This window comes from Scyliorhinus torazame, chromosome 19 (genome assembly GCF_047496885.1).
Source record: "Scyliorhinus torazame isolate Kashiwa2021f chromosome 19, sScyTor2.1, whole genome shotgun sequence".
In the NCBI taxonomy this organism is placed as follows: domain Eukaryota; kingdom Metazoa; phylum Chordata; class Chondrichthyes; order Carcharhiniformes; family Scyliorhinidae; genus Scyliorhinus; species Scyliorhinus torazame.
Window position 1 is genome coordinate 37,997,459 of NC_092725.1, and position 24,998 is coordinate 38,022,456.

Sequence of the window (24,998 nt, forward strand, 5' to 3'; positions counted from 1 at the left end):
TAATAAAAAAATGCGCTCAGAATCAGCATGTGGAATGTGAATGGTAGCTCTGGTCCATCAGCCAAGTAGTGAGCGAGGACCGAGTCCACCCCATAAGGCGTCACATGTCAACAGCAGCGGCTTGTCAGGGTCAAAATTCGCAGTTTCGAAGATGACAGCTGCCATTTTACCGCGTTGAATGACTGCTGTTGACCACAGTTGACCCTTATTGAACAAAAGGTGGAGAGGACGGGGGGGGGGGGGGGGGGGGGGGGGGGGCCTGGTTCGGGATGAATTACCCATAATAATTCACTGATCCGAGGAAGGAGCCAACACCTGCAATTTGTCCTCTACAGGGTGCAACACATTCTGGTCCACTCAGTACCCCAATAAGTGACCTCAGGGGCAAGAAAAACTAATTTTTCCCACCGGAAGCGGATGCCCGCCTGCTCAAACTACCAGAGGCCCGGTTCAGGTTCACCAGATGTTGCTGGTTAGACGACCCAGTGATGAAGACATTGTCCAAGTAGACAGCCACCCTGGGTAATCTCCACAGGATGTTCTCCATCACACGCTGGAAAATACCGCATGTGGACAAGACCCCAAACGAGTATATTCGTATGAACCCCTGTGGGTGTTCATGGTGACGAACCGGTGGGAGTCCGGGTCCAACTCATGTCCAGTTTTCTGTGTTGTGGGAATGTCCGTTTAAGAAATGTTTGTGTCTTATCACATGGCTTCAGTGATGTCATTGTGTGGGTGGAGCTGGGCTGTGGCTCTGAATTTTACTTTCGCTTAGGAGTTTGGACTGACTTTGAACTGCACAGGTTGAAGGAAGTGTTTCACTGCCTTCATTTTAAAAGCTGTTTTCAGACTACTTGATATCTTAAGAGATAATTGCTTTCTGGAAGGAATTCAAACCTGCTGTTTGGAAAGAGGAACAAGAGCATCTGGCAGCTTTCTGGCCTCCCCCTTGTTGTTTGGATTGGATTTCTTTATTGTCACATGTACCGAGGTACAGTGAAAAGTATTTTTCGGCGAGCAGCTCAACAGATCATTAAGTACTTGAAAAGAAAAAGGAAATAAAATCAAATACATAATAGGGCAACACAAGGTACACAATGTAACTACTTAAACACCGGCATCGGGTCAAGCATACAGGGGTGTAGTGTTAATCAGGTCAGTCCATAAGAGTGTCATTTATGAGTCTGGTGACAGTGGGGAAGCAGTTTTTGAATCTTTTGTATATCCTGCCCAATGGAAGAAGTTGGAACAGTGAGTCAGCCGGGTGGGAGGGGTCTTTGATTATGCTGCCCGCTTTCCCCAGGCAGTGGGAGGTGTAGATGGAGTCAAAGCATGGGTGGCAGCTTTGTGTGATGGACTGGGCTGTGTTCACAAGTTTCTTATGGTCTTGGGTCGAGCAGTTGCCATACCAGGCTGAGATGCAGCCAGATAGGATGCTTTCAATGGTGCATCTGTAAAAATTGGTGTGAGTTAATGCGGACATGCCGAATTTCCTTAGTTTCCTGAGGAAGTATAGGCGCTATTGCGCTTTCTTGATGGTGGCGTTAACGTGGGTGGACCAGGACAGATTTTTGGAGATGTGCACCCCTAGGAATTTGAAACTGCTAACCATCTCCACCTCGGCCCCGTTGATACTGACAGGGGCGTGTACAGTACTTTGCTTTCTGAAGTCAATGACCAGCTCTTCAGTTTTGCTGGCATTGAGGGATAGATTGTTGTTGCTGCACCACTCCACTAGGTTTTCTATCTCCCTCCTGTATTGACTAGTCGTTATTCGAGATCCGGCCCACTATGGTCGTATCTTCAGCAAATTTGTAGGTGGAGTTGAAACCAAATTTTGCCCCACATTCGTGTGTGTACAGGGAGTATAGTAGGAGGCTAAGCACGCAGCCTTGCGGGGCCCCGGTATTTTGGACTATTGTGGTATTTTGGCAGTACACTCGAGGTTGGCCTTGTTGAAGTTCCCAGCCACGGTGAACAAGGCCTTCGGGTGTTCTGTTTAGTTTCCTCTGGTCTCTCTCACTCCCCCATTCCCTCCACCCCTCCCATTCCAGTCTGCGCCCAGTGGTCCCGGTGGCTCCCGTGAGTCTGTGTTGCCCCCACCTTCCCCCCTCCTCTATCAATTGGCTTCGAACAGGTCTTGGAACAAGTTGGTGAATGGGCTTTGTGGAAGCCATCCTCTGACCCTCGGATGGTGAACTTAGAACATAAGAATTAGGAACAGGAGTAGGCCATCTGGCCCCTTGAGCCTGCTCCGCCATTTAATGAGATCATGGCTGATCTTTGTGGACTCAGCTCCACCCTCCGGCCCGTACACCATATCCCCGAATCCTTTTATTCTTTAGAAAGGCATCTATCTTTTTCTTAAAAACGTCTAAAGAAGGAGCCTCAACTGCTTCACTGGGCAAGGAATTCCAGAGATTCACAACCCTTTGGGTGAAGAAGTTCCTCCTACACTCCATCCTAAATCTACTTCCCCTTATTTTGAGGCAATGCCCCCTTGTTCTGCTTTCACCCGCCAGTGGAAACAACCTGTCCGCATCTATCCTATCTATTCCCTTCATAATTTTATATGTCTCAATAAGATCCCCCCCGCATCCTTCTAAACTCCAATGAGTACAGTCCCAGTCTACTCAACCTCTCATCATAATCTAATCCCCTCAACTCTGGGATCAACCTAGTGAATCTCCTCTGCACTCCCTCCAGTGCCAATATGTCCTTTCTCAGGTAAGGAGACCAAAACTGAACACAATACTCCAGATGCGGCCTCACCAACACCTTATACAATTGCAGCATAACCTCCCTGGTCTTAAACGCCACCCCTCTAGCAATGAAAGACAAAACTCGATTAGCCTTCTTAATCACCTGTTGCACCTGCACACCAACTTTTTACGACTCGTGCACCAGCACACCCAGGTCCCTCTGCACAGCAGAATGTTTTAACATCTTAACGTTTAAATAATAATCCATTCTGCTGTTACTCCTCCCAAAATGGATAGCCTCACATTTGGCAACATTGAATTCCATCTGCCAGACCCTAGCCCATTCACCTAACCTATCCAAATCCTTCTGCAGACTTCCTGTATCCTCTGCACTTTTTGCTTTACCGCTCATCTTAGTGTCGTCTGCAAACTTTGACACATTGCACTTGGTCCCCAACTCCAAATCGTCTCTGTAAATTGTGAACAACTGCGGGCCCAACACTGATCCTGGAGGGACCCCACTAGTTACAGGTTGCCAACCAGAGAAACACCCATTTATCCCCACTCTCTGCTTTCTGTTAGTTAAGCAATCCTCTACCCATGCTACCACTTTACCCTCAATGCCATGCATCTTCAGTTTATGCAGCAACCTTTTGTGTGGCACCTTGTCAAAAGCTTTCTGGAAATCCAGATATACCACATCCATTGGCTCGCCGTTATCTACTGCACTGGTAACGGCCTCAAAAAATTCTACCAAATTAGTCAGACACGACCTACCCTTTGTGAACCCATGCTGAGTCTGCCCAATGGGACAATTTCCCTCCAGGTGCCCCGCTATTTCCTCCTTAATGATAGATTCCAGCATTTTCCCTACAACCGAAGTTAAGCTTATAATTACCCGCTTTCTGCCGCCGACCTTTTTTAAACAGTGGTGTCACGTTTGCTACTTTCCAATCCTCTGGGACCACCCCAGGGTCTAGTGAATTTTGATAAATTATCACTAGTGAGTTTACAATTTCCCTAGCCATCTCTTTTAACACTCTGGGATGCATCCCATCAGGGCCAGGAGACTGGTCTACCTTTAGCCCCATTAGCTTGTCCAATACTGCCTCCTTAGTGATTACAATCATCTCAAGGTCCTCACCTATCATATCTTTATTTCCATCAGTCACTGGCATGTTACTTGTGTCTTCCACTGTGAAGACTGACCCAAAAAACCTGTTCAGCTCCTCAGCCATTTCCCAGTCTCCTATTATTAAATCTCCCTTCTCATCTTCCAAAGGACCAATATTTCCCTTAGCCACTCTTTTGTCTTGTATATTTGTAGAAGCTTTTACTATCTGCTTTTATGTTCTGAGCCAGATACTTTCATAGTCTACCTTACTCTTCTTTATGGCTTTTTTAGTAGCTTTCTGTTGTCCCCTAAAGACTTCCCAGTCCTCTAGTCTCCCACTAATTTTTGTCACTTTGTATGTTTTTCCTTCAATTTGATACTCTCCCTCACCTCCTTAGATATCCACGGTCGATTTTTCCCCTTTCTACCGTCTTTCTTTTTTGTCGATATGAACCTTTTCTGAACACTGTGAAAGATCGCTCGGAAGGTTCTCCACTGTTCCTCAACTGCTTCAACATGAAGTCTTTACTCCCAGTCTACCTTAGCTAGTTCTTCTCTCATCCCATTGTAATCGCCTTTGTTTAAGCACAAAACACTAGTGTTTGATTTTACCTTGTCATTCTCCAACTGTATTTTAAATTCCACCATATTGTGGTCGCTCCTTCCAAGAGGATCCCGAACTATGAGATCATTAATCACTCCTGCCTCATTACACAGGACCAGATCTAGGACCGCTTGTTCCCTTGTAGGTTCCATTATAACTTAATCTTCTCCAGGTGGAGAAATTCCAACAGGTCTGCTAACCAGTCTGCAGATGTGGACTCCCCTCCGGGAAGAACCTGTTCATTCAGGTCATCAGGTGTGCTGTGCACCACTTCCAGTTGCATGAGGCATGCGCAGGTGGTGGTGGAGTTGGTTCTATTCAGTGTAGTGCTATTTCCGTCCCAAGCTCTTCTTCCCATTTTTCCCTTGTTTCAGCCAGTGGGGAGCGTGACCTTCCTAAAAGTTGTTCATATATGTCCTCGCAGTTCCCTTTCCCAGACTGTCCGCGTGCAGTAACTCCTGCAATATAGTGTCTCTTGGGGTCCTTGGGTACGTTGTCGCCTTCTTACGGAGAAAGCTTTTCACTTACAAAAGCTGAGATCTCCTGTCTGTTGGGTAGTTCCAGTTTCTTTAGCAGTTCCTCCAAGGTCACCAGTCTGTCCCTGTCCCTAACCGTCAGTGTCCCTCTGTCCTGTCTCCACCTCTTAAAGGTGACATCCAGCACAACTGGTGGAAACCTGTGGTTGCCACAGATGGAGGCCATGGTGGACACCTCGGTCAGACTGAAGTGTTGCGTCATCTGGTTCAAGGTTCTGAGGGCCGCTACCACCACTGGACTTGTTCAGTGCTTTACATAGATACAAAGATACATAGAAGGTATGAGCAGCGGAAGGCCTTTTGACATTTCGAGCCTGCTCCACCATTTATTACGATCATGGCTGATCATCCAACTCAATAGCCTATTCCTGCTTTCTCCCCATAGCCTTTGATCCCATTTCCCCCCCCCACCCCCCCAAAGTGCTATATCCAGCCATCAACTACTTCCTGTGGTAATGAATTCCACAAGCTCACCACTCTTTGCGTGAAGAAGTGTCTCCTTATCTCTGTCCGAAATGGTTTACCCGGAATCCTCAGACTTTGACCCCTGGTTCTGGACACGCCCACCATTGGGAACATCTTCCCTGCATCTACCCTGTCTAGTCCTGTTAAAATGTTCTAAGTCTATTTATAAGTCTCTATGAGAACGCCCCTCATTCTTCTGAACTCCAGCGAGAACAATCCCAAACTAATCAATCTCTCCTCATATGGCAGTCCTGCCATCCCTGGAATCAGTCTGGTAAACCTTCGCTGCACTCCCTCGAGAGCAAGAACATCCTTCCTCAGAGAAGGAGACCAAAACTGCACACAATACTCCAGGTGTGGCCTCACAAGGGAACTGTACAATTGCAGCAACACATCCCTGCTTCTGTACTCGAAACCTCTCTCCATGAAGGCCAACATACCATTAGCCTTCTCGCTGCTGCACCTGCATGCTTACCTTCAGCAACTGCTGCACAAGGACACACGGGTCCTGCTGCACACTCCCCTCTCCCAATCTATAACCATTCAGGTAGTAATGTGTCTTCCTGTTTTTGCTTCCAAAGTGCTGGCGGGGATGGGAGTGCTGTTTTGGCAAGGGCATCGAGGGTCGTTCCTGTACAGGAGGACTCCTCCATCCTCACCCATTGCTTGTTTGGTTCCTTCACCCATCCCCACACTCTCTGGGCTGTGGATGCCCAGTGGTGGTATTGCAAGTTTGGGAGAGCCAGGCCTCCCACGCTGCTTCTCCTTTGTAGTACTGTTTTGGGGATTCTTGGATTTTTCCCTCAACACACAAAGTCCTTGGGGATGGAGATCAGTGTGGATCTGAATGGAAAGTGGAAAGTGGACAATACGTTCATCTAAGATAGTCTGCACCCTCCCCGCCAGGGAGAGCGGGAGTGCATCCCATCTCAGTAGGTCCTATTTTGGCGCGCCTTTTTTTGTAGAAGACCGCCAGGAACCCATTGGGTCCTAGTGCCTTCCCTGCCTGAATGGAGGTGTGCTCTTCGTGACCTCTTCTAGTCCTATTGGTGCTTCCAACACCCTCGGTCTATCGTTCCCATGACGGGCATGTCTAGTCCATCGAGGAACCGTTCACCCCCAAGTCCCCGCTTGCCCAAACAGCGACACCCACATCCCAGTAATAATTTTATTTTAAAAGGTTGGCCAAAATCAGTGTACTTTTCACTTTGGCTGTTTAGTGCTAAGGCACAGAAAAAATCTCACTATCTGATTACGGATAGTATCTGCTGCCCCAACCTAGTGTAAATTCACTGAATCAAGGCCAATTACACAACCCACATCACATGTTGAAACATGGCAAGGTTCTGCTCAACTGTTCACACTCTCAAGATCTAACTGGTTCAAACACCTCAACTGCAATAATATAAAAGCAAAATACTGGAAATCTGAAATAAAAACAGCAAGTAGAGGAAAAACTCAGCATTTCAGAGGACAGTTAAGGGTCAACCACATTGTTGTAAGTCTGCAGTCACATGTAGGCCAGGTAATGATGGCAGATTGCCTTTCCGAAACAACATTGGTGAAACTGATGGGTTTTTACAACAATTGGCAATGGTTTTGTGGTCATCCTTGGACTTTTAATTCCAGATATTTATTGAAAAATGTCACCACTGTTGTAGGATTTGAAACGTCCCCAGAGCTCTAGAGACCCCAGGTCTCTAGATTACTCGTCCAGTAACAATAACTAATGTTGGCAGTCGTATAAGTGGTACTCTACCTGATGTGATACTGGGTGTGCGAAAGTGAAGCAAGCACAGAAAAGGACATTGGCAATGGTAACTAACCTGAGTTGTGTGCTAATGTTGAGGTTGTGCAGGAAGTTTCCACCAAAAGCCATGCAATCCTTGGAGGTCAGAACAGCATGAATCCAGCCTCGAGAAAGAAGGCAAATACAGGTTATAATACAAAGCAAATTCAGATGAAATTAGAAAACAAACTTGGTTAGAATGCAGCCTGAGAAAGAGGGAAAAGCTGGGTTGAAATCCACAACAGCAGGGTGTCAAATGGAACTAAGTGTTCTTGATGGCTGAGACGATGTGGGGCTTGAAACTCAGCTCAGGTTAAAGCAGTTTTACAGGATCTGATGCAGTCCAAGTTACAATCATGACACGATGGAATTAATGACAAGGGCTGGAGTTTGTGGCGGGAGCTAACAATGAAGGGCTCTGGTTAACGTGGAGAGGTTTGTGACCCATCTGTTGTATTCAGTACATCTCTCAGCCAGTCTTGGCAGTTTTTATTTTCTCTTGACATTGTCGTTGTGCTTGTAAATTAAATCAAGGGTTTAGACATGGCAGACCTGCATCATGCTCCTCGTCCGCGATGTAGTTCAGGGGCAAGCCAACTTTCCCTGGCTCCTTCATGTGCAAAAGTGTGTCCAGCTGCAGTTCCCATTAGGCCACTTGATGGCTCTGGAGCTGCAGATCGACTCACTTTGGAACATCCACAATGCTGAGTAAGTCATGGATAGCACGTTTAGCAAGTTGGTCACATCGCAGATAAAGAGTACCGAGGGAGATAGGAAATGGCTGACCACCAGACAGAGAAGAGTAGAAAGGCTGTGCAGGGGTCCCCTGCAGTCATCTCCCTCCAAAACAGTATACCATTTTGGATACTGTTGAGGGAGATGGCTCACCAGGGGAAGGCTACAGTAGCCAGGTTCACGTCACCGTGGCTGGCTCTGCTGCACAGGAGGGCAGGAGGAAGAATGGCAAAGCTATAGTGATAGGGGATTCGATTATGAGTGGAGTAGACAGGCGTTTCTGTGGATGCAGAATGTATGTTGCCTCCCAGGTGCAAGGGTCCTGGATGCTTCAGAGCGGCTGCAGGGCATTTCAAAGGGGGAGGGTGAACAGCCAGCTGTCGTGATGCATATTGGCACCAACGATATAGGTACAAAATGGGATGAGGTTCTACATGCTGAATTTAGCGAGTTAGCAGATAAACTAAAAAGCAGGCCCTCAAAGATAGTACTCTCTGGATTGCTACCAGTGCCACGTGCTAGTCAAGAGTAGGAATGACAGGATAGACGGGATGAATGCATGGATTGAGAGATGGTGCAGGAGGGAGGGATTCAGATTTTTGGGACATTGGGACTGGTTCTGGGAGAGGTGGGACATTAAAAATCAGACGGTCTACACCACGGCAGGACTGGAACCAATATCCTAGAGGGGTTGTTTGCTAGAGCTGTTGGGGAGGGTTTAAACTGGCGTGGCAGGGGGTTGGGAACCAATGCAGGAAGTCAGAGGGTAGTAAAGAGGGGACAGAAACAAAAGCTAGTAAGAAGAAAAGTGGAAGGCAGAGAAACAGATTGAACTGCCTAGTATGGCAGGGGGCAGAGCAGTACGTCAGCAGGCTAGTGGGCTGAAGTGCGTTAGTTTCAATGCAACAAGTATTTCAGGTAAGATAGATGAACTTAGAGCTTGGATTAGGACGTGGAATTAAGATGTTGTTGCTATTACAGAACCTTGGTTGAAGGAAAGGATTGGCAACTAAACATTCCAGGATTCAGATGCTTCAGGCAGGGTAGAGGGGGATGCAAAAGGGGTGGGGGAGTTGCATTATTGGTTAAGGAGAATATCACAGCTGTGAAGGAGGGTTCAGGCAGCGAGGCAATCTGGGTAGAGCTCAGGAATAGGAAGTGTGCTGTCACCATGTTGAGGTGTTTACTACAGACCTCCTAACAGCCAGCGGGAGATAGAGCAGCAGATATGCAGACAGATCTTGGAAAGATGCATAAACAATAGGGTTGTCATGGTGGGTGATACTTCCCGAGATTGACTGGGACACACTTACTGCAAGAGGTGTGGATGGAGCAGAATTTGTAAGGAGCATCCAGGAGGGTTTCTTGAAACAATATGTAAATAGCCCATCGCGGGAAGGGGTCAAATTAGACCTGGTGCTGGGGAATGAGCCCGGCCTGGTGATCGAGGTTTCAGTAGAAGATCACTTCGGGAACAGTGATTCTGTAAGTTTTCAGCTTACAAGAGTGGCCCTCGGGTGAAGGTGTTCGACTGGGGGAAGGCTAATTACACCAGCATTAGGCAGGACCTGGAGAGTGTTGACTGGGCGAGGCTGTTTGAGGGAAAATCAACATCCAGCACATGGGAGGGGGAGCGGGGAGGCAGCACCTCTCTCAGGAGGGAAAAGGGGAGGTGAGATGGGAGGCAGCCCGGCAACCAAGAGGGGAAGGGGGAAGGGAGGTGGGAGGAGCCCGTCCCCCAGGTGGGGAAGAGCAGGGAAGGCGAGAGGCAGCCCAGCAAGCAGGAGGGGGAGGGGGAAGGGAGGCGGGAGGAGCCCGTCCCCCAGGTGGGGAAGGGGAGGCGAGAGGCAGCCAGCAAGCAGGAGGGGGAAGGGAGGTGGGAGGAGCTCGTCCCCCAGGTGAGGAAGGGGAGGGGAGGTGAGAGGCAGCCCAGCAAGCAGGAGGGGGAGGGGTGTCTGGCCCTTTACGACACTAGGAGAGGGAGGGGAAAACCGGTCCCTCACAACACTCGCAGGAGGGGCAGGAGGCCAGCCCTCAATATCCGTAGGATAGGGAAAAACTGAGGCCTCACTCCACCTGTGGAACTGGAACCCCAAAATCTGCTTGGACAGATTTTGCCTGGCAATCATGAAAACTGCCTGCTACAATCAGGTAGTTGCACTAGGAGAGATGGAAAGCCCGTGTTGATATGACTATTGCGCAGGCTTATGTTCCAATGTACCTGTAGGAATGAAGAGTGTTTGTCCCTGCTGCAGTACACACTTATAACATCTGTCCACCTGGTCTCCAAAGAAGGTCTCACTCTGGTTGATGGAACCGCTCCAACTTTCATATAGTGCAAGATTGGCATTGGTTGGCTTTATCAAAAGAAATAATTTTTCCCCCTGAAAGGCAGAAAATAATCGAGATTATGGGGCTTTAATGACAACCTCAGTCATTGGGTCAAAGAGAGAATCATTCAAACCCTGAATCCTCTCAGTGCCCATTCTTCCCGGAAACCTTGTGTTCTGCCATCCAGTACCTGTTACTGCCCATATTGAAACCAGCCAACTTACTGGTCAGAATGGAAGAACAGTCAGTAGCTTGCAACGAGCTGGCAGGAGGGGCCTCAGGAGAAGCCAATCTGTAAAGCAAGGGTCCATAAACACGAAGAAGAAAGGGCCCTCTATGCAGCGGGAGGGCCCGAATATTCCTCAGTGCTGCAAGATTTTGTGAAATGGATAAGGATTTGTGTGCGTGAAGCGAATCTCTCAAACAGAAAAGGCACATCATATTGTCTGCCAACAGTTTGCCCCCTCCCCTTTGGGATCTCCCAATCTACCTCCTTCTCTACCACAACGATGCTAACCATTTCCCCCCCCCTTATCACTCTCTCCCATCACCCCAGCTTTCTCCCCCCACTCCAGTAGGTGCAGGCTCTCCCCATCCCCCTGAATGGGGCAGACTCTCTCTCTTCCCCCCCCACCCCCCCAATCCCCTGAAGGGGCAGACTCCCCCTGCCGCCTGAAGGGGCAGACTTTCTCTCTTGCTCCCCGCCCAATGTGCACCCAACTTGAGGCAAAGACGTTGACACTCTCAGGCCATACTGGCAAGTTAGAATACAGGATCTCAGCCAAACTTTCTACGAGAGCTTCTTACCCACAGTACATGGTACCACACAGATGTTCCTCCAAAATCAATATGAAAGTCAGTATAACTATCTTCCATTCCCATCAAGCAGTACTTCTGAACGCAGGGTTTCGGAAAAAAGGAATCCTCTGGCCAGCAATTCTCGACCCATGAAAGTTTCTGAACAATATCAGGAATTTCCACCAGGTCTGACATTCTGTGTGCAAACAAAATACAACAGCAGTTTGATACTGGGTGCAGACAGCAAATTGATGAGCTCTGTGCGATCAAAATAAGCATCAGTAGAACCTGTAAGGTTCACATCTCAGGGCAACAATTTGTTACTTTACACACAAATGCTGTAAAAACTCTACAACTCTATGACAATGTTTCGTACACAAATGACAGGTTGATAAAACCAAGGTGGAAAGCACCCAAGCAGGGGTAAGCATTGCAGTACCACAGATTGGGGTTTCTGCCTTCAAGGGCTTTCAGGTGGGGATGGGTGGGGAGTGCACAGGCGGTTTCAGAGTCAGAGGTTTTCAAAAATCTGACCCCTGGGCTTTTCGTAGGCAGGATACGGGAAGGTAGCCAGGCCACTCCCTGGACGTTTGACAATTTAAACATTTGAATGAGGCTGGTGTCTCCTAATTTAACTTGATTAATGGCTTTTACAGTGAGCCTCTGGAAACAGCAGCTGGGAGACATTGAACCAGCACTGCTGTGAACATACCCAAGGTACAGGAAGATCGATAGGCGACTCCTAGACAGGGCAGGCAGTCAGTGCAGGAGTCCCCTGTACTGACTCTTCTCTAACAAGTGTGCCATTTTGGATACTAATGAGGAGGCTAGCACATCAGGTGACAGTAGCAGAAATAGCCAGAGCGGTGGCACCATGGCTGGCCCTTCTGTACAAAGCTTCATAGAACAAAGATAATTACAGTATAGGAACAGGCCCTTCGGCCATCTAAGCCTGTACCGACCATTCTGCCCGTCTGAATTAAAACTCCCTACCCTTCCGGAAACCATATCCCAATATTCCCATCCTATTCATGCATTTGTCAAGACACCCCTTAAAAGTCACTATCGGACCTGCTTTCACCACCTCCCCCGGCAGAGAGTTCCAGACTCCCACCACCCTCTGTGTAAAAAAAAAAAAAAAAAAAAAAAACTTGCCTTGTGCATCTTCTTTAAACCTATGCCCCCTAGTAAGACCCTTATTGATCAAAAACTTATCTGTCTCTGTCTGAAAAACACTCAGTGATTTGGCCTCCACAGCCTTCTGTGGCAAAGAGTTCCACAGATTCACCACCCTCTGGCTGAAGAAATTCCTCCTCAACTGTTTTAAAGGATCGCCCTTCTGGTGCCCTCTGCTTCTAGTTTCTCCTACAAGTGAAAACATCCTCTCCACGTGCACTCTATCCAGGCCTCGCAGTATCTTGTACGTTTCAATAAGATCCCCCCCTCATCCTTCTAAACTCCAACGAGTACAGACCCAGAGTCCTCAACCGCTACTCATACTCGTTTGAGTCGATTTCGGCGTGAGAACAGCTGGTGAGTCAGTTTCAGCGGGAGCATTGCGGAAGTGGTTGCTGGGAGGTAAGTCTGTCCTTTAAAAGCACTTGTCTTTGCAGGGGCAGGCCAGTCGATTTCGGCGGGAGTGGAGCTGGCTGGTTAGTCAATTTCAGCAGGAGCTGAGAATTTTTCTTTTTTTTTTTTAATTAGTTTTTTAGGCGGTAACAGGAAGTCGACCCGCGGACGTCTGGGAAGACCCTCACCAATAAATTCTGGTGGAGAGGAAACCCATTGGTCTGAGGTAAGTACCATATTTTATTATATTATTATTATTTTTTATAAAAATTTAATTTAGTTGTTAGCCAGATCTTGGTAGAAAGTTAGAGGAATGGCAGGGAAGGGAGTGCAATGTTCCTCCTGCAGGATGTTTGAGGTGAGGGATGCAGTTAGTGTCCCTGCTGATTTTACCTGCAGGAAGTGCTGCCATCTCCAGCTCCTCCAAGACCGAGTTAGGGAACTGGAGCTGGAGTTGGAAGAACTTCGGATCATTCGGGAGGCAGAAGGGGTCATAGATAGCAGCTACAGGGAATTAGTTACACCAAAGATTGGAGATAGGTGGGTAACTGTAAGAGGGACTGGGGAAAAAGCAGTCAGTGCAGGGATCCCCTGCGGCCGTTCCCCTGAGAAACAAGTATACCGCTTTGGATACTTGTGGGGGGGGGGGGACTTACCAGGGGTAAGCCATGGGGTACGGGCCTCTGGCACGGAGTCTGTCCCTGTTGCTCAGAAGGGAAGGGGGGAGAGGAGCAGAGCATTAGTAATTGGGGACTCTATAGTCAGGGGCACAGATAGGAGATTTTGTGAGAGCGTGAGAGACTCACGTTTGGTATGTTGCCTCCCAGGTGCAAGGGTACGTGATGTCTCGGATCGTGTTTTCCGGGTCCTTAGGGGGGAGGGGGAGCAGCCCCAAGTCGTGGTCCACATTGGCACTAACGACATAGGTAGGAAAGGGGCAAGGATGTCAGGCAGGCTTTCAGGGAGCTAGGATGGAAGCTCAGAACTAGAACAAACAGAGTTGTTATCTCTGGGTTGTTGCCCGTGCCACGTGATAGTGAGATGAGGAATAGGGAGAGAGAGCATTTAAACACGTGGCTACAGGGATGGTGCAGGCGGGAGGGATTCAGATTTCTGGATAACTGGGGCACTTTCTGGGGAAGGTGGGACCTCTACAGACAGGATGGTCTACATCTGAACCTGAGGGGCACAAATATCCTGGGGGGGGGGGGGGAGATTTGTTAGTGCTCTTTGGGGGGGGTTTAAACTAATGCAGCAGGGGCATGGGAACCTGGAGTGTAGTTTTAGGGTAAGGGAGAATGAGAGTATAGAGGTCAGGAGCACAGATTTGACGTCGCAGGAGGGGGCCAGTGTTCAGGTAGGTGGTTTGAAGTGTGTCTACTTCAATGCCAGGAGTATACGAAACAAGGTAGGGGAACTGGCAGCATGGGTTGGTACCTGGGACTTCGATGTTGTGGCCATTTCGGAGACATGGATAGAGCAGGGACAGGAATGGATGTTTCAGGTTCCTGGGTTTAGGTGTTTTAGTAAGCTCAGAGAAGGAGGCAAAAGAGGGGGAGGTGTGGCGCTGCTAGTCAAGAGCAGTATTACGGTGGCGGAGAGAATGCTAGATGGGGACTCTTCTTCCGAGGTAGTATGGGCTGAAGTTAGAAACAGGAAAGGAGAGGTCACCCTGTTGGGAGTTTTTTATAGGCCTCCTAATAGTTCTAGGGATGTAGAGGAAAGGATGGCGAAGATGATTCTGGATATGAGCGAAAGTAACAGGGTAGTTATTATGGGAGACTTTAACTTTCCAAATATTGACTGGAAAAGATATAGTTCGAGTACAATAGATGGGTCGTTTTTTGTACAGTGTGTGCAGGAGGGTTTCCTGAAACAATATGTTGACAGGCCAACAAGAGGCGAGGCCACGTTGGATTTGGTTTTGGGTAATGAACCAGACCAGGTGTTGGATTTGGAGGTAGGAGAGCACTTTGGGGACAGTGACCACAATTCGGTGACGTTTACGTTAATGATGGAAAAGGATAAGTTTACACCGCAGGGCAAGAGTTATAGCTGGGGGAAGGGCAATTATGATGCCATTAGACGTGACTTGGGGAGGATAAGGTGGAGAAGTAAGCTGCAAGTGTTGGGCACACTGGATAAGTGGGGCTTGTTCAAGGATCAGCTACTGCGTGTTCTTGATAAGTATGTACCGGTCAGACAGGGAGGAAGGCGTCGAGCGAGGGAACCGTGGTTTACCAAGGAAGTGGAATCTCTTGTTAAGAGGAAGAAGGAGGCCTATGTGAAGATGAAGTGTGAAGTTTCGGTTGGGGCGATGGATAGTTACAAGGTAGCAAGGAAGGATCTAAAGAGAGAGCTAAGACGAGCAAGGAGGGGGACATGAGAAGTATTTGGCAGGAAGGATCAAGGAAAACCCAAAAGCTTTCTATAGGTATGTCGGGAATAAGCGAATGACTAGGGAAAGAGTAGGACCAGTCAAGGACAGGGATGGGAAATTGTGTGTGGAGTCTGAAGAGATAGGCGAGATACTAAATGAATATTTTTCGTCAGTATTCACTCAGGAAAAGGATAATGTTGTGGAGGAGAATGCTGAGCCCCAGGCTAATAGAATAGATGGCATTGAGGTACGTAGGGAAGAGGTGTTGGCAATTCTGGACAGGCTGAAAATAGATAAGTCCCCGGGACCTGATGGGATTTATCCTAGGATTCTCTGGGAGGCCAGGGAAGAGATTGCTGGACCTTTGGCTTTGATTTTTATGTCATCATTGGCTACAGGAATAGTGCCAGAGGACTGGAGGACAGCAAATGTGGTCCCTTTGTTCAAAAAGGGGAGCAGAGACAACCCCGGCAACTATAGACCGGTGAGCCTCACGTCTGTAGTGGGTAAAGTCTTGGAGGGGATTATAAGAGACAAGATTTATAATCATCTAGATAGGAATAATATGATCAGGGATAGTCAGCATGGCTTTGTGAAGGGTAGGTCATGCCTCACAAACCTTATTGAGTTCTTTGAGAAGGTGACTGAACAGGTAGACGAGGGTAGAGCAGTTGATGTGGTGTATATGGATTTCAGCAAAGCGTTTGATAAGGTTCCCCACGGTAAGCTATTGCAAAAAATACGGAGGCTGGGGATTGAGGGTGATTTAGAGATGTGGATCAGAAATTGGCTAGCTGAAAGAAGACAGAGGGAGGTGGTTGATGGGAAATGTTCAGAATGGAGTACAGTCACAAGTGGAGTACCACAAGGATCTGTTCTGGGGCCGTTGCTGTTTGTCATTTTTATCAATGACCTAGAGGAAGGCGCAGAAGGGTGGGTGAGTAAATTTGCAGACGATACTAAAGTCGGTGGTGTTGTCGATAGTGTGGAAGGATGTAGCAGGTTACAGAGGGATATTGATAAGCTGCAGAGCTGGGCTGAGAGGTGGCAAATGGAGTTTAATGTAGAGAAGTGTGAGGTGATTCACTTTGGAAGGAATAACAGGAATGCGGAATATTTGGCTAATGGTAAAGTTCTTGAAAGTGTGGATGAGCAGAGGGATCTAGGTGTCCATGTACATAGATCCCTGAAAGTTGCCACCCAGGTTGATAGGGTTGTGAAGAAGGCCTATGGAGTGTTGGCCTTTATTGGTAGAGGGATTGAGTTCCGGAGTCGGGAGGTCAAGTTGCAGCTGTACAGAACTCTGGTACGGCCGCATTTGGAGTATTGCGTACAGTTCTGGTCACCATATTATAGGAAGGACGTGGAGGCTTTGGAGCGGGTGCAGAGGAGATTTACCAGGATGCTGCCTGGTATGGAGGGAAAATCTTATGAGGAAAGGCTGATGGACTTGAGGCTGTTTTCGTTGGAGAGAAGAAGGTTAAGAGGAGACTTAATAGAGGCATACAAAATGATCAGGGGGTTGGATAGGGTGGACAGTGAGAGCCTTCTCCCGCGGATGGATATGGCTGGCACGAGGGGACATAACTTTAAACTGAGGGGTAATAGATATAGGACAGAGGTCAGAGGTAGGTTCTTTACGCAAAGAGTAGTGAGGCCGTGGAATGCCCTACCTGCTACAGTAGTGAACTCGCCAACATTGAAGGCATTTAAAAGTTTATTGGATAAACATATGGATGATAATGGCATAGTGTAGGTTAGATGGCTTTTGTTTCGGTGCAACATCGTGGGCCGAAGGGCCTGTACTGCGCTGTATTGTTCTATGTTCTATATGACAAGTTCTTCATTCCAGGGATCATTCTTGTGAACCTCCTCTGGACCTTTTCCAAGGTCAGCACATCCTTCCTTAGATACGGGGTCCAAAACTGCTCACAATACTCCAAATGGGGTCTGACCAGAGCCTTATACAGCCTCAGAAGCACATCCCTGGCCTTGTATTCTAGCCCTCTTGGCATGAATGCTAACATTGCATTTGCCTTCCTAAATGCTGAAGAGAATCGTGAACAAGGACTCCCAAGTCCCTTTTGTGTTTCTGATTTCCGAAGCATTTCCCATTTAGAAAATAGTCTATGCCTCCATTTCTCCTTCCAAAGAGCTTAACCTCACACATTTCCACATTGTATTTCATTTGCCACTTCATTGCCCATTCGCCTAGCTTGTCCAAATCGTTCTGCAGCCTCCTTACTTCCTCAATACAACCTGCCCCTCTACAGATCTTTGTATCATCTGCAAACTTACCAACAGTGCCTCAGTTTCTTCCTCCAGATCATTAATGTACATTGTGAAAGGTTGTGGTCCCAGCACAGACTAGTAACTGATTCTTCCACCCTGGGAAAAAGCTTCTGACTATCCACTCTGTTCATGCTTCTCAAAATCTTGTAGACATCTTTCAGGTCGCCCCTCAACCTCCGTCGTTCCAGTGAGAACAAACCGGGTTTATTCAACCTCTCCTCATAACTAATGCCCTCCATATCAGGCAACATCCTGGTAAATCTCTTCTGCACCCTCCCTAAAGCCTCCACATCCTTCTGGTAGTGCAGCAACCACAATTGAACACTAGCCTCCACATCCTTCTGGTAGTGTGGCGACCAGAATTGAACACTATACTCCAAGTGTGGCCTAACTAAGGTTCTATACAGCTGCAACATGACTTGCCAATTATTAAACTCAATGCCTGGCCAATGAAGGCAAGCATGCCGTATACCTCTCAACTTCCTTCTCCACCTGCGTTGCCAGTTTGTGACCTGTGCACCCAGATGCCGTTGGCTATCAATATCCTTAAGGGTTCTGCCATTTACTGTATATTTCCCACCTGTACGAGACCTTCCAAAATGCATTACCTCACATTTGTCCAGATTAAACTCCATCTGACATCTCCCCGCCCAAGTCTTCAACCGATCTAGATCCTGCTGTATCCTCGGATGGTCCTCATCACTGTCCACAATTCCACCAATCTTTGTGTCGTCCGCACTTACTAATCAAACCAGTTACATTTTCCTCCAAATCTATATATCTATATATAACTATTCTATATATATATGGTAAATATATATATCTCGAACAGTAAAGGTCCCAGCACGGATCCCTGAGAAATGCCACTAGTCACAGCCCTCCATTCAGAAAAGCACCCTTCTACTGCTCCCCTCTACGACCAAGCCAGTTCTGTATCCATTTTGCCAGCTCACCTCCGATCCCATGCGACTTCACCTTTTGTACCAGTCTGCCATGAGGGACTTTGTCAAAGGCCTTACTGAAGTCCATGGAGACAACATCCACTGCCTTACCCTCAATTATCTTCATCGCATCCTCAAAAAACTCAATCCAAATTATTGAGACATGACCTCCCCTTCAGAAAACCATGCTGCCTCTCGCTAATATGTCCACTTGCTTCAAAATGGAAATAAATCCTGTCTCAAAGAATCCTCTCCCAATAATTTCCCTACCACTGACGCAAGTCTCACCAGACTGTAATTTCCCGAATTATCCTTGCTACCCTTCTTAAACAAAGGAACAACATTGGCTATTCTTCAATCCTCTGGGAACTCCCCTGTAGACAGTGAGGATCTCCCAAGGCCCCAGCAATTTCCTCCCATGCTCTCTGGGGTATATCCCATCAGGCCCTGGGGACCTGTCTACCTTAATGTTTTTCAAGACTCCCAATAACTTTTTTTTGATCTCAACATGACCCAGACTACTTACAGACCCTACCCCAGACTCATCATCTACCAAGTCGTTCGCCCATTTCCTCTGGGTCGACACACAGATTCCCTCCCTGTACTTGGGTGGGCCAACCCTCTCCTTGGCTACCCTTTTGCGCTTTACATATGTACAAAAAGCCTTGGGATTTTCATTAATCCAGCTGGCCAATGACTTGTGACCCTTTTTAGCCCTCCTGACCCCTTACTTAAGTTTCTTCCTACTTTCATTGTAGTCTACACTTGCTTTGTGTGTTCCCAGCCTCGGAGCCTTGACAAATGCTTCCTTTTTCTTTTTGCCTCGGCTCACAATATCTCTCGTTATCCAAGGTTCCCAAAACTTGCCAAACTTATCCTTCATCCTTACAGGAACATGCTAGTCCTGAATTCCTATCAACTTACACTAGAAAGCCTCCCACATGCCAGATGTTGATTTGCCCTCAAACATCTGCCCCCAATTCATAAATGATTGAGGAAAATGTAGCCGGTCTGATTCGTAAATTCGTGGATGACACTAAGGTTGGTGGAGTGGCAGATAGTGTTGAGGGTTGTCAGAAGATACAGCAGGACATAGATAGGTTGGAGACTTGGGCAGAGAAATGGCAAATGGGAATTTAATCCAGACAAATGTGAGGTAATGCATTTTGGTAGGTCTAACATAGAAGGGAATAGCTCAGTGGGCTAGACAGTTCTTTACAGAGGGTAGTGGGTGCCTGGAACTCACTGCCGGAGGAGGTGGTGGAAGCAGGGACGATAGTGACATTTAAGGGGCATCTTTGGATTTCGGCGGCAGCGGTGCGCAGGGGCCTTCTGGGAGGTGAGTAGTTAGTTTAAAAGCTCTTACCTTTACAGGAGCAGCCCTTTGGATTTCGGCGGCAGCGGTGCGCAGGGGCCTTCTGGGAGGTGAGTAGTTAGTTTAAAAGCTCTTACCTTTACAGGAGCAGCCCTTTGGATTTCGGCGGCAGCGGTGCGCAGGGGCCTTCTGGGAGGTGAGTAGTTAGTTTAAAAGCTCTTACCTTTACAGGAGCAGCCCTTTGGATTTCGGCGGCAGCGGTGCGCAGGGGCCTTCTGGGAGGTGAGTAGTTAGTTTAAAAGCTCTTACCTTTACAGGAGCAGCCCTTTGGATTTCGGCGGCAGCGGTGCGCAGGGGCCTTCTGGGAGGTGAGTAGTGTGTTTAAAAGCTCTTACCTTTACAGGAGCAGCCCTTTGGATTTCGGCGGGAACCGGAAGTTCGACCTCTGGCAAGTTTTCCCCCCCCCCAACCAATAAATTCTGGTGGAGAGGAAACCCGAGACACTACACGTGTAGTGTCTCCCACCCGCCCTCCTCCTCTAACCTAATAATAAGACCCATTGGTGTAAGGTAAGTGCCATATTATATTATTATATTATTAGCATTGTGCAGGTCAAGGATTGGAGGTGGAGGAGCAGTCTCTGCCAGCGAGAGAACCTGAGAACATCTCAGAAGGTAAGCAAGTGATTTTTACTTTTATACCTTTTTTTCAAATTGTGTGTGTCGGGGGGAAACTGAAGTGACATCACAGAAAAGCTGTGACCTGAGTGGCTGGTTGGGATTCTAACCTAAATTTTTTGAGTATTTGGGAACTAATTAAACATAATAACTTAATTATAATTTAGAGGATATCTAAGCCAGAGATCGGAGAATATTATAGTTAGCTATCGCATTTCTATTAGAAATCTAGTGCTAGGAAACAGATAGTTGACAGTAACTTTGTAATTAAAAAAAAAAAAAGTATTTATAAAAAAAAGACAAATTTTAATTTTAATTAATTGACGCAATGTCAGTTAGAGGGGTGCTGTGCTCTGACTGTGAGATGTGGCAGGTCCGGGAGGCTTCCAGCGTCCCGGATGGCTTCATCTGCAGAAAGTGCACCCAACTGCAGCTCCTCACAGACCGCATGGTTCGGTTGGAGCAGCAATTGGATGCACTTAGGAGCATGCAGGTGGCGGAAAGCGTCATAGATCGCAGTTATGTAAGTGTGGTCACACCCAAGGTGCAGGCAGAGAAATGGGTGACCACCAGAAAGGGCAGGCAGTCAGTGCAGGAATCCCCTGTGGTTGTCCCCCTCTCGAACAGATATACCCCTTTGGATACTGTCGGGGGGGATAGCCTATCAGGGGAAAACAGCAGCAGCCAGAGCAGTGGCACCACGGCTGGCTCTGATGTTCAGAAGGGAGGGTCAAAGCGCAGAAGAGTAATAGTTATAGGGGACTCTATAGTCAGGGGCACAGATAGGCGCTTCTGTGGACGTGAAAGAGACTCCAGGATGGTATGTTGCCTCCCTGGTGCCAGGGTCCAGGATGTCTCCGAACGGGTAGAGGGAATCCTGAAGGGGGAGGGCAAACAGGCAGAGGTCGTTGTACATATTGGTACTAACGACATAGGCAGGAAGGGGCATGAGGTCCTGCAGCAGGAGTTCAGGGAGCTAGGCAGAAAGTTAAAAGACAGGACCTCGAGGGTTGTAATCTCGGGATTACTCCCTGTGCCACGTGCCAGTGAGGCTAGAAATAGGAAGATAGAGCAGACAAACACGTGGCTAAACAGCTGGTGTAGGAGGGAGGGTTTCTGTTATCTGGACCACTGGGAGCTCTTCCGGGGCAGGTGTGACCTGTATAAGATGGACGGGTTGCATCTAAACCGGAGAGGCATAAATATCCTGGCCGCGAGATTTGCTAGTGTCACACGGGAGGGTTTAAACTAGTATGGCAGGGGGGTGGGCACGGGAGCAATAGGTCAGAAGGTGAGAGCGTTGAGGGAGAACTAGGGAATAGGGACAGTGTGGCTCTGAGGCAGAGCAGACGGGGAGAAGTTGCTGAACACAGCGGGTCTGGTGGCCTGAAGTGCATATGTTTTAATGCAAGGAGCATTACGGGTAAGGCAGATGAACTTAGAGCTTGGATTACTACTTGGAACTATGATGTTGTTGCCATTACAGAGACCTGGTTGAGGGAAGGGCAGGATTGGCAGCTAAACGTTCCAGGATTTAGATGTTTCAGGCGGGATAGAGGGGGATGTAAAAGGGGAGGCGGATTTGCGTTACTTGTTCAGGAGAGTATCACAGCTATACAGCGAGAGGACACCTCAGAGGGCAGTGAGGCTATATGGGTAGAGATCAGGAACAAGAAGGGTGCAGTCACAATGTTGGGGGTATACTACAGGCCTCCCAACAGCCAGCGGGAGATAGAGGAGCAGATATGTAGACAGATTTTGGAAAAGAGTAAAAACAACAGGGTTGTGGTGATGGGAGACTTCAACTTCCCCAATATTGACTGGGACTCACTTAGTGCCAGGGGCTTAGACGGGGCGGAGTTTGTAAGGAGCATCCAGGAGGGCTTCTTAAAACAATATGTAAACAGTCCAACTAGGGAAGGGGCGGTACTGGACCTGGTATTGGGGAATGAGCCCGGCCAGGTGGTAGATGTTTCAGTAGGGGAGCATTTCGGTAACAGTGACCACAATTCAGTAAGTTTTAAAGTACTGGTGGACAAGGATAAGAGTGGTCCGAGGATGAATGTGCTAAATTGGGGGAAGGCTAATTATAACAATATTAGGCGGGACCTGAAGAACATAGATTGGGGGCGGATGTTTGAGGGCAAATCAACATCTGACATGTGGGAGGCTTTCAAGTGTCAGTTGAAAGGAATACAGGACAGGCATGTTCCTGTGAGGAAGAAAGATAAATACGGCAATTTTCGGGAACCTTGGATGACGAATGATATTGTAGGTCTCGTCAAAAAGAAAAAGGAGGCATTTGTCAGGGCTAAAAGGCTGGGAACAGACGAAGCCTGTGTGGCATATAAGGAAAGTAGGAAGGAACTTAAGCAAGGAGTCAGGAGGGCTAGAAGGGGTCATGAAAAGTCATTGGCAAATAGGGTTAAGGAAAATCCCAAGGCTTTTTACACTTACATAAAGAGCAAGAGGGTAGCCAGGGAAAGGGTTGGCCCACTGAAGGATAGGCAAGGGAATCTATGTGTGGAGCCAGAGGAAATGGGCAAGGTACTAAATGAATACTTTGCATCAGTATTCACCAAAGAGAAGGAATTGGTAGATGTTGAGTCTGGAGAAAGGGGTGTAGATAGCCTGGGTCACATTGTGATCCAAAAAGACGAGGTGTTGGGTGTCTTAAAAAATATTAAGGTAGATAAGTCCCCAGGGCCGGATGGGATCTACCCCAGAATACTGAAGGAGGCTGGAGAGGAAATTGCTGAGGCCTTGACAGAAATCTTTGGATCCTCGCTGTCTTCAGGGGATGTCCCGGAGGACTGGAGAATAGCCAATGTTGTTCCTCTGTTTAAGAAGGGTGGCAGGGATAATCCCGGGAACTACAGGCCGGTGAGCCTTACTTCAGTGGTAGGGAAATTACTGGAGAGAATTCTTCGAGACAGGATCTACTCCCATTTGGAAGCAAATGGACGTATTAGTGAGAGGCAGCACGGTTTTGTGAAGGGGAGGTCGTGTCTCACTAACTTGATAGAGTTTTTCGAGGAGGTCACTAAGATGATTGATGCAGGTAGGGCAGTAGATGTTGTCTATATGGACTTCAGTAAGGCCTTTGACAAGGTCCCTCATGGTAGACTAGTACAAAAGGTGAAGTCAAACGGGATCAGGGGAGAACTGTTAAGGTGGATACAGAACTGGCTAGGCCATAGAAGGCAGAGGGTAGCAATGGAGGGATGCTTTTCTAATTGGAGGGCTGTGACCAGTGGTGTTCCACAGGGATCAGTGCTGGGACCTTTGCTCTTTGTAGTATATATAAATGATTTGGAGGAAAATGTAACTGGTCTGATTAGTAAGTTTGCAGACGACACAAAGGTTGGTGGAATTGCGGATAGCGATGAGGACTGTCTGAGGATACAGCAGGATTTAGATTGTCTGGAGACTTGGGCGGAGAGATGGCAGATGGAGTTTAACCTGGACAAATGTGAGGTAATGCATTTTGGAAGGGCTAATGCAGGTAGGGAATATACAGTGAATGGTAGAACCCTCAAGAGTATTGAAAGTCAAAGAGATCTAGGAGTACAGGTCCACAGATCACTGAAAGGGGCTACACAGGTGGAGAAGGTAGTCAAGAAGGCATACGGCATGCTTGCCTTCATTGGCCGGGGCATTGAGTATAAGAATTGGCAAGTCATGTTGCAGCTGTATAGAACCTTAGTTAGGCCACACTTGGAGTATAGTGTTCAATTCTGGTCGCCACACTACCAGAAGGATGTGGAGGCTTTAGAGAGGGTGCAGAAGAGATTTACCAGAATGTTGCCTGGTATGGAGGGCATAAGCTATGAGGAGCGATTGAATAAACTCGGTTTGTTCTCACTGGAACGATGGAGGTTGAGGGGCGACCTGATAGAGGTATACAAAATTATGAGGGGCATAGACAGAGTGGATAGTCAGAGGCTTTTCCCCAGGGTAGAGGGGTCAATTACTAGGGGGCATAGGTTTAAGGTGAGAGGGGCAAAGTTTAGAGTGGATGTACGAGGCAAGTTTTTTTACGCAGAGGGTAGTGGGTGCCTGGAACTCACTACCGGAGGAGGTAGTGGAGGCAGGGACGATAGGGACATTTAAGGGGCATCTTGACAAATATATGAATAGGATGGGAATAGAAGGATACGGACCCAGGAAGTGTAGAAGATTGTAGTTTAGTCGGGCAGTATGGTCGGCACGGGCTTGGAGGGCCGAAGGGCCTGTTCCTGTGCTGTACATTTCTTTGTTCTTTGTTGACAAATACATGAATAGGATGGGAATAGAGGGATACGGACCCAGGAAGTGTAGAAGATTTTAGTTAAGACTGGCAGCATGGTCGGCACAGGCTTGGAGGGCTGAAGGGCCTGTTTCCTGTGCTGTACTTTTCTTTGTTCTTTGTGATGCAGAACAAGGTCAGCAGCACGGGTTCAATTCTTGTACCAGCTGAGAATTCTGAATTCTCCGTGTATCCAAACAGGTGCCGGAATGTGGCGACTAGGGGCTTTTCACGTCATTTCATTGCAGTGTTAATGCAAGCCTACTTGTGACAATAAAGGTCATTTATTATTTTTATTTTAAAGATACCTTGAATGGTAAAACTCTTAGGAATATAGAAAGTCAGAGAGATCTGCGCGTGCAGGTTCTCAAATCTTTGAAGGTGGCAATACAAGTGGACAAGGTAGTCAAGAAAGCATATAGAATGCTTGCCTTCATTGGACGGGGCATCAAGTATAAA

The 24,998-nt window shown here is 47.7% G+C and overlaps 1 protein-coding gene across 4 annotated transcripts in view; it reads right to left on the reverse strand.

Annotated features, from left to right (window-relative positions):
* The window catches only part of LOC140396088 (lysine-specific demethylase 7B-like), a 450,094-nt gene that overhangs the window by 391,496 nt on the left and 33,600 nt on the right, over window positions 1–24,998 (reverse strand). For all 4 annotated transcript variants that reach the window (XM_072484188.1, XM_072484189.1, XM_072484187.1 and 1 more), the window contains 3 exons: window positions 11,087–11,273; window positions 10,170–10,332; window positions 7,251–7,338 (listed from right to left, as the gene is read on the reverse strand). In XM_072484188.1, coding sequence (XP_072340289.1) covers window positions 7,251–7,338; window positions 10,170–10,332; window positions 11,087–11,273 — 438 coding nt within the window. The remainder of the gene's footprint in view (window positions 1–7,250; window positions 7,339–10,169; window positions 10,333–11,086; window positions 11,274–24,998) is intronic.